General features: G+C 39.9%; 1 protein-coding gene across 1 annotated transcript; it reads right to left on the bottom strand.

Annotated features, from left to right (window-relative positions):
* Positions 1 to 985: 985 nt before the first annotated feature.
* Positions 986 to 2284, bottom strand: LOC149227281 (uncharacterized). Its single transcript, XM_089380450.1, has 2 exons — positions 2040 to 2284; positions 986 to 1670 (listed from the first exon to the last, which is right to left on the bottom strand). Exons 1-2 carry the CDS (start codon positions 2282 to 2284, stop codon positions 986 to 988), a joined length of 930 nt encoding a protein of 309 aa, XP_089236576.1.
* Positions 2285 to 9754: the final 7470 nt, after the last annotated feature.

Genomic DNA, 9754 nt, shown 5'->3' with positions numbered 1-9754 from the left:
TTCAATTATTTCCAAGTCCAAGTGTAATTTATATAAAAAATAATTATGTGTTTTTGTACCAAGGCCGTTCAGCCTTAATTTAATTTCCAAGCACTTAAAAGATTTATTTTAAAGTGGTTGCTGTCATTCTTCTTTCAAGGACAACCATCTTTAATAAATTGATCGTCAACAATTATATTCTCACGTCATCGAAATGATAAGTGGCATATTATTATTTATTTAAATTTTATATACTTTATTAAATTATTATTATTTTAAGTTAAGGTATTATTTTTTTTATGCAATATGGAATTTGTATATAATATTTCAAAAATATATGTAGTATCAAATTATTATTCTTTTTACCAGGATAATTTCAATTTTTTTTAAGGTATTTTTTCAAGAGAAAATATTTTTTTTGATTGGACTTAATATGATGTTAGATATGTTAAAGTTAAAAAATATATATAAATAAAAAATTAATATTATTTATAAATAAATTATATTAATATTTATTTTAATTAAAATTAATTTATATTAATTTTGTATATAAAGAGAGGAGTAGTTAAAAATAACATTTAAATGTGTATATAAAAAGAAGTATGGCTAAAATATTTGTAGTAACCTGATTTTTATTAAATATATCAAATTATTAATATTATTATTATTGTAATTTTTTTTCTTCAGAAAAGATTATATCAAATTTTATTTGTCAAAATACTTCGAACTATCTAGTGTGGTTCATCATCAAGACCATATTATTATTATTATTATTATTTTAACAAGAACAGTTATGGAATTTTCATTAACTGATTCGCTGAAAGCCACAAATTCGGTTACAAAAGGAGGAGCAGATTTCTGCACGGCTTTCCCACAAGAGCAATATTACTCCTACTCTTAACAGATTCCCCTTTTTACATTTAGTAAATTGCACTTCTGCTGCTAATTTCCCGAGCTGAAAGATACAAACAAACTGGAGCAAAAGAATGCAATAAAACATAGCTCTTTAAGGGATTGGTTCCCAACGGATCTCCTTGTCTCTGAGAATATTACCGGCCTCTAACTGAACTGCCTTGTTTGCCTCAATGTCCACTTCTTTATTGTTTGATCTCAAAACATGAAAGTAATTCAGAGTTAGGGACTTTGTAATGCCTTTTATCCTCGTAATTATCCTTGCTAGTTGTAGGTCCTCTGGATTAGAATTGCTTACCACTGCTTTAATGATAACCTGGGAGTCTCCAAAAAAATTTGCCTCCTCAAGGCCCAGTTCTTTGAGGATTTTGATTCCTTGAAAAATGGCCATTGCTTCAGCTTGTATGCTTGAGGAATGGCCTAATCCCCAAGCAAATCTATGCGAAGTAGTGTCTCCTGGGGTAATGATGAGCCCACCTGCTCCAACAATTCCTGGGTTCCCTTTAGCTGCCCCATCAAAGAAGAGAGAGGGAAGCGGTTGATTGGATAACCAGGCCTTAAATTCTTCTTCGTTTTTCCTGATTTGCCATTTTTTGAGGGTAGGAGGAGAGTTGTGCGAATTTTGGAACTTGAAGTTGAGGGCAGTTCCCAAATCTCTGTCCTGCTGGCTTAAATTTGAGTCATCTCCTTTGTCAACCAGCCACTCGACTAGTTGGCTTTTCACTGAGTTGACAACTAGTCTGTAATCCTGTTCCTTATTCCGGAATATCCTTCTATTCCTTTCCAGCCAAATTTGCCAGCTGATGAATTTAGGCAGAGCGCTCCACGCTGCCCTGATTGTTTTATTTTTTGGAGTTGGACCTGGATATCTGGCTATCTAGCCTGTGAACAGCTCCGAAACTGAGGAGGGGAAGATGAATTTATATTTCCCGCCAACAAGAAGCTCCTGCCATGTGGAGACTGCAAACTTGCACTCGATCATGAGATGGAAGGCGGATTCTGAGTTTTCCTTGCAGAGCATGCATCTAGAGGGTCCATGAATACCCCTTTTTTGATGCCTGTCTTTTGTGAGGATTTTTTGATGGCAGAGGAGCCAACAGAAATAATCAACTTTTGGAATTGAGGCGATTTTCCATATGCCTACCCACGGAGCAGGGTTGGGAGGCACGTTGGGTTGTTCTAGGCATTTTGCGTAGCCCTGAGCTACAGTGTAGCCTACCCTCTTTGATCCCCATCCTCTTGCATCCAGCCTGCGCGCATGTATAGGTGCCAGCCCGTGTAGATTGGTGATGAGAGTTCTCAGCTTAGATTGCAAGGCGGGAGGAACTGGGGGCTGTTTCCATCCCGCCCACGCATCATCCTTCCAACTCGATATGTCCCACAAAGTGTTCATGTTCGCTATAGACATCCAGCGTTTCAACTCCTCCGTTTCTCTAGAATCTGCTATCAGAGGTCTGTTTAGAATACTATCCTTCTACAATTGTATATTCTTTCCATTTCCTGGTATCCAGAAGGAGTGATTTCTAATCAGTGGGCCAATTCTATTGATGAACATGCTGAAAGGGGTTCTGAATTGGTTTTTAGGCTGCTCCAGGCATCTGAGTCTCGTTCCTCTGAAGTATTTCTTCCACAATGCAACCTGTACCCAACTTGGTTTAGGAGCTATGATTTTCCAGATCAATTTGGCTCCCATGGCTAGATTTTGAGCTATGAGATCTTTGAAGTTCAGTCCTCCCTCGTGGATTGGTCTGGTAACTGTTTCCCAATTGAATAAGGAAAATTTCTTTTCATTTTGTTTGCCTCTTTTCCAGAAAAATTGTTCAATCAGTTCCTCCATCCTTTAGATGATTCCCACAGGTGCCAAGAGGACAAAGAACTTGAAAATTGAAAGGCTGCTAAGCACTGCTTTTCCGACAATGTTGAGCCATGAGGATCCCCAGGCTTGCATTTTTGCTTTGAATTTGTCTAACTGAGGATACCAGTCTTTGCTCTAGGCCCTCTTGTGAAAGATGGGCAGACCAAGATATTTAAATGAGGACCAAGAGGATGAAGTTTCAAATCCGAGGCATTTGGCAATGGAGCTTATAGTTGAAGTAGGGGTATTCCAGCAGTAGATATGACATTTTTCGTTGTTTAGTACACTGCCTGAGACCTTACAGTAGTCATCCAAGACTTCTTTGAATTTGATAGCTGAATGAGGATAAGCTGCGCCCAACAAAAGTGTATCATCTGCAAAGAGGGCGTGGTTGATGCTTTTAACCCCTCTTGCAATGCATAGCCCAACAATGTCTTGATCTTGCTGCTTTTTGTCTAGATAAAAGCTGAGGACAGAGGCCTGAAGGACGAATAGGAGGGGTGAAAGGGGACACCCCTGCCTCAGCCCTCTAGAGGCTTTGAAAAAATTTATAGCCCTACCATTCACCAGGGGGGCAATCCAAGGTTCCGAAATACATGCTCTGATCCACTTAATGAAATTGTGCCCAAACCCTAGTTTATGCAACACATCAAACAAAAACCTATGTCTAACATGATCAAAAGCATTTGCTAGATCTAATTTAATGACCATACCTCTTTCCTTTCGGTGTAGGCTGGAATGAATCGCCTCTTGAACCAACACAAAATTGTCCACCAACTGCCTGCCTTGAATAAATCCACCTTGGTTATCCGAGATGATTTTAGGGAGAATTCTTTTCAACCTGTTAGCTATCACTTTAGTTATCACTTTGTACCCAATATTGCATAGGGAAATTGGGAAGAATCTGCTAAAAGAGTTTGCTCCTTTGTCTTTGGGAATGAGGGCGAGAAAGGATGAATTTGTGTAGCCTCCAATCTTTTGACAGTCTTGGGACTTCTGGATCATTTTGCAAAGCTCCTTCTCCACAATCTGACAACAAGTTTGGAGAAATCTAGGTGTAAAGCCGTTCGGTCCCGAAGCTTTGTCGGGATCCATTGCGAAGAGAGCCTCCTTGATTTCCTTTTGTGTGATTTTGCTTTCAAGTGCTTGATTCATTTTGGAGGTGATAAGGCTAGGGACAACATCTAGCAGAATGCCGTTTTTCTTAGCTCCTAGGTCTTCTCTATACGGCTTCTCAAAGTGGGTTGAGGCTGCCTTTTTTATGTCTGTAAAGTCCTTCAACACTCTGTTTTCTTCTTTTATTTCCGTGATGGAATTACGTCCTTTCCTGGCCTGGGCTTGCTTATGAAAGAAGGAGGAGTTTCTATCCCCAGATTTGAGCTAGAGACTTCTAGACTTGATCCTCCAATATTCTTCTTCTGCTAGACATGCCTTATGAAAACTTTGCTGAAGCTTGGCGTCCTTTTCCAACTCATCTTTAGTGATTTCAACTGTTTCAAGGTGGAGGTGCTGCCTTTCTAGAGCGATTTGAGTTTTTTTCCTTTCTGTAGTAGGGTTGGGCAAGGTCTTGGCCCAATTTTTTAACATGATTTTAACCCTTCTGAGTTTCTCCTCCCAAACAAAGAAGGCTGATCCCTTGACTGGGTCTTTCCAGCAGTCTCTGACCTTTTCCATGAAGTCTATCTCTTTAAGCCAGAGAGAGCTGAATCTGAAAGGAATAGGCCCCATATCCTTTGTTGCTAGCAGCTCTAGGCTGATAAGTTTATGATCTGATACACTACTATGCAGAATGCACATTCTAGCTTCTAGTCCAAGAAGTAGAAAGGAGCTTTGCACCAAAAATCTGTCGAGTCTTGCCGCTATGTGACCCGGGCCTACTCTTTTGTTTGACCACATGAACTTACCTGTGGTCGGCTTAATATCTATCAGATCCCAGTCTTGCATGAGGTCTTCCACTAATTCTCTTGCTGGATCCCTGACAATACTGCCTCCCCTTTTTTCTGACGAGAGGAGGGTGAGGTTGAGGTCTCCGGCTATGATTATATTCTCTAGATTTTCTAGATCTACCAAGCTTTTGATGGAGTCCCATCATAGTTTTTTCTCACCTGCATTGTTAGGAGCATATACATTGAATAGGCAAATAATTTCTTTAGATTATAAGTGTTGCATTTTTAACATAATCCAATGAGTGTTCAAGGACTCAGAGATTAGAGAGAACTTATTTGGATTCCAGAGTGACCGAAGTCCTCCCGATGCTCCACAGGCAGAGGTTGCTTGTGCTCCGTCTTGTTTCCAAAATTTTTTGCTTGTCTGGAGGAAGGCTGAATCCTCCATTTTAGTCTCCTGGATGAGAAGAATGTCTGGGGCTTCCAGTCTTATTAAACTATTCATTGTTTCTTCTTTAACTTTGGTGCCCATTCCCCTACAATTCCAGGAGACTATCTTCATTATTTACTTTTGCTATGGTGAGCTCCTTTGGAGCTCTGGGTTTGGATCCTCTTCATCTTCGGGGTTTTTGCTAGGAGTTTCTCTAGCATTGGCTGGCTGCCCTGAAGCTTGTCTTTGTATGTTTTTTGGTCTCTCTTTTCCTTTGCTGACATGCGCCCTCTTGTAGATCTTCAGGGGGTAGATTGTGATTCACCTATTTCCCCTTCTTCCTCCGATTCCTCGGACTCTTGGGTTTCCTCTTCTTCTTCTGACATCTTCTCTTTGGATCTCTCTGGTACACTTTTGGATTTGGAAGGGGAGATCTCCTTCTGGATTTCTGTCTCCTGCGTGTTCATGATTTCAGATCCAAGGATCTCAAATTTGTTCCCTTGGCTTTCCATGGGTGGTTTTTGAGCAGGCTCCGCTTGGGGAGCTCTAGCATTTGCATTTGCATTCTTCCTGTTTGTAGTTTTTGGCCACTTTGCCTGTTGCCATCCTTCTTCCTTCCCTTTCTCTTCTACCCCTTTGGACGGGCAGTCTCTGGCGAAGTGGCCGTAGACATGGCACTTCCGGCATTTGAATGGCAGCTGTTCATAGTCCAGTTTCTATACATGTGTCCAAGGACCTACAATGATTTTGATGGCTTCAGGTAACCCTACCTCCAGATCTACCTCCACACAAATTCTGGCGCAATCGTACCGGTCTTTGCTATTGGCCTTGTCTATAAATTTCCCAAGAGTGTTTCCTATATGTTTCAAAGAATCCCAGTTCCAGCAGTGTACGAGAAGATTGGGGAGTCTTACCCACACCGGGACCGCTGAGGGCACATCTACCGCCGGATCGAAGTCTGGCATCCATTTATTTAGGTACAGGCCTTGAGGACCCATGAAATAGGGGCCATTCCTGAAAATGAGATCCTTGTCTTCTTTCTTAGAAAATTCAAATAAGAAGTATCCTCTTCCAAGGAAGTAAAAGGTTACCTTATTCTTTATCAAAGGAGCCCAGTTCCTAGCAACCCAGTTCTCCGTTGCTTTCAGGGAAGGCCAAAGACCTGTAAAATAACTGACCAGAGCATGATCTGTTAGTGATAAGGCTACCTGAATCAGACCTTCAGGCGGAAGGGCGATCTCAGGGATATCTTCTAGCTTTTTCACAAACTTGGCTACTACCACATGTTTCTTCTTGGGCAGAGAGGCCAACAAGGATCTAAAGGCCTCAGTAGCGGAAGGCAGAGGAGGACAGGAAGACCCCTGGGGGGGAGTCAGCTCCTCCATGGGGAGCCAGTAGATCCAACCAGATCGGCCGCAGTTTGAAGTCCAGTCGTCGGTGGTCGGCCGCAGTTCGAAGTCTAGTCCTTTGCGGGCTCTTCTGTAGGGATCAGAGATCTCTAAGAGCGAGCATGATCGCAGTCTTCAGAACCCGCGAAGTGTGGATCGCAGGTTCAAGACCATATTATTATTATTATTTAAATACAATAAAAAATAATGAATCCATACAAATGAGGATAATTTTCAGTAGTGGAGGAATGACCTATTATAGAGTTTTTTGAATCCAACGTTTTGGACTACCAAGTGAGTCCATCATCACGGATGCGTCAATAGAATTAAATGAAGTATGCAGGAGCTAATCATGAGAGTATATATATAGATTATGAAAAGGAATAATGTCAGAGATTTGGTTGGCCAAAATCTAAATAATTTGGTAAAATTTAGAAATTTAACCATTAGGGTTTAATTAATTAATTCATTATAATCTATTTGTAAATTCTCTAGTTAATTAGTAATGATTTAATTTTGAATTCAGAAAGCTTAACTTAACCTCCTGAATTACTTATAGGATTATTTTTAATAAAATATAATTAGAATGTAAATTTTATCTCCTAAGTATTTTTATCTTAGATTAATAAATGACTAGTTATGAAATTTAATTAATCTTGTGAATTAATTTCTATTAAATTTTCAACATTAAGGATTTAATTAGTTGATTCACTATAAACGTAAAATCTAGTGTGTTATATATATATATATATATATATATATATATATTTATTTATTTATTTATATATTTATTTATTTATTTTTGGTGATGATTTACTTTTGAATTAAGAAAGCTTTGAATTAATTTCCATTACTTATAAGATTATTAATAAAATATTAATATTGATGTCTTATATGCAACATTAGGGGGTTGATTTTAGTTAATTTAATATAATCTAATATGTAAATTTTAGTGTTAATTAGTTTTTATTTTTTGAAATATGAAAGCTTTATTATCTTCTTTGGTTTAAATTCATATAATACTTATAAGATTGTAATTAATAAATTATGATTCTAATGTAAAATTTTTCATATAAGTGTTCTGATAGATTAGTTTTTGGAAGAGGGACTAAATAAATATAAGGGATATGAGTAAATTACTGGTTTTTTACCTGGATACGAGTGAAATCGAGCTCATTAATGGCGATTAATTGGTTTGTCGGCGCTCTGCCCTGCCAACTGCTGGCCAGCGCTATTACCTACGCCCAGACTTGGCACATGAAGGCTCACCTAAGGCGAGAGCAGGTTCGCCTGCAGGACGTCTTAATGGCTCGCTTCGGCCGAGACAAGGCAACTGATAATTTATACATGGCGCATTCAGTCCTCAACTCCATTGTTTGCCCCCCTTCCTTCTGCATTTGCCCGCTCCTTGCAAGAATCCCTTGCAGCAGAACGGCTACAAGCAATCGTTGTTGGCTCCTTGGCTATCCTTTCTCTCATTCCCAGCTCTGCTCTTTGAACCCTGCTCAGGAACCCACTGTGCTTTCTCTGCCTCCCTTCCAAGAGCTCAATTCTTCTGAGCTTCCCCTTCGCCGCTTAACCATGGTCCGTCACCGCATGAGAAGCCGCCATGGAGGCAGCCGTGGTGGTCACGCGCGCTCTCAGGCAGCTCAGTCTGTTGATCAGCCACTGCCCCTTGCCTCTCCGTCTTCATCTCCGGCTAATTCGCTCCCATCTATCCCGTCCCGCAGACCCTTTCCGCACAATGCCTTCCAGTCGACTCATTTTAAATTTCAGAGCAGCCTAAACAGGCCCATTATCACGGCTAATATCACCATTATCTTCTCCGAAGAAGAAGCTCAGCCTCATGCGCCAGCGGTACCTCGGCAAAGCATTCTCAGGGCATTCACAGAATTGCTGGCAGTCATGGCTTTGAGCAGAACTTGGCAGAAGAAGGCAAGGCCGTAAGGCGTGGCAGACAGCATGAGGTTGGTGATACTCCTGGTGACACCAGGCAACTAGGCGGCATCTCTCTTGGAGCCACAGTTTCGTTGGCTCTGGCTGGCAGCTCAAGCAGCACCTGTCAAGCGTTGGATCCTCTAGGTGGCAGCGCGGCTGGTGACGTAGTGAAGGATGGCGAAATCTGGTATGGTAATGCTTGCCTCGTCGTTGAGGAGTCACTGGACCAGGATGTCCCCATGTGACGCCACTTGGACTCCCTCGTGTCCTCTCAGAGTTTTATTGCTAATTGATTATGTTCGACTGTTAACGATTCTATGGTTCTGTTTACCTTTCTGTTTCTCGGTAGTCTATGGTTCTATTGCTGACATGTACAACAATTCTGTCTTTTGGTGTTTGTCTCGACTGCTTCAAAGGGGGTTATCTCAAGTCCTCATTTTGGTTATGCCATTGTACTCTCGCTCTAATGTTTGGTTTTTTGCAAACTGTAACTGGTTTTCCCAATTATGGGACAGTTTTGATGACATGGTGGCACCCAGATGCTCTCAGCTGAGGCTTCTGCCTCATTGTAATTATATTTTTCTTTCCTTTTAATAGATTTAGTCTTTACAGAGAAAAAAAAATTGGTTTTTTAGGATTTCAAATAAAGGTTTCCAGGTATTACTTAGTCCTAATCCATCGTCACGATTAAGGTTGTTTTTTTTTTTTTTTTTTTCTATTTCGATGGCTTTGATTTTTCTTTTAAGATAGTGGTCCTCTTTTTTAATTAGTTTGGCTTCTTCCATGCAGATATAATGATAGGAAAAGTGAACATGTTCTGCTAAGGCTGATTTTGAGGTCCTTTCTCTTCTTAAGTCCATTGTGTGCTCTTTGATTCTGATGTTGAAAGACCTTCCTGTTTCGCCTATATATTCCTTACCACATGAACAAGGAATAACATAAATGCCTTTTTGAAGTTTAGGTTTATGGGATCTTTAACCGAGTTGAATAATTGTCTTATGGTGTTAGGAGGGGAGAAGGCTACATTAATGTTGTGTTTATTAAGAATTTTAGTGATTTTGTCAATGGTGCCTTTTATGTATGGAAGGGAAACCTTAAGAGTAATTGACAAATTTTGGTTTTTGTTATCATTATTATTCTTGCTTAGGGATTGGTACATGGCTTTCTTAATGGTATTCTTATTATAGCCATTTAATTCAAATACTTTGTGAAGATGGTTAAGTTCATATTTTATATGGTTAGGGTCAGATATTCTAGCAGCCTTAGTGGTTAAAGTCCTTATTATGACAATTTTTTGTTTAGGGTGGTGATGAGAATTTGCATGTAGATATCACTCGGTATGTGTTTTCTTTCTGAAGACTTGGAA

This window comes from Pinus tabuliformis, chromosome J, assembly GCF_031772625.1.
Source record: "Pinus tabuliformis cultivar Carrire ecotype Pingquan chromosome J, CPIR1, whole genome shotgun sequence".
Lineage (NCBI taxonomy): Eukaryota > Viridiplantae > Streptophyta > Pinopsida > Pinales > Pinaceae > Pinus > Pinus tabuliformis.
This window is presented reverse-complemented; position numbering and strand designations above follow the sequence as displayed.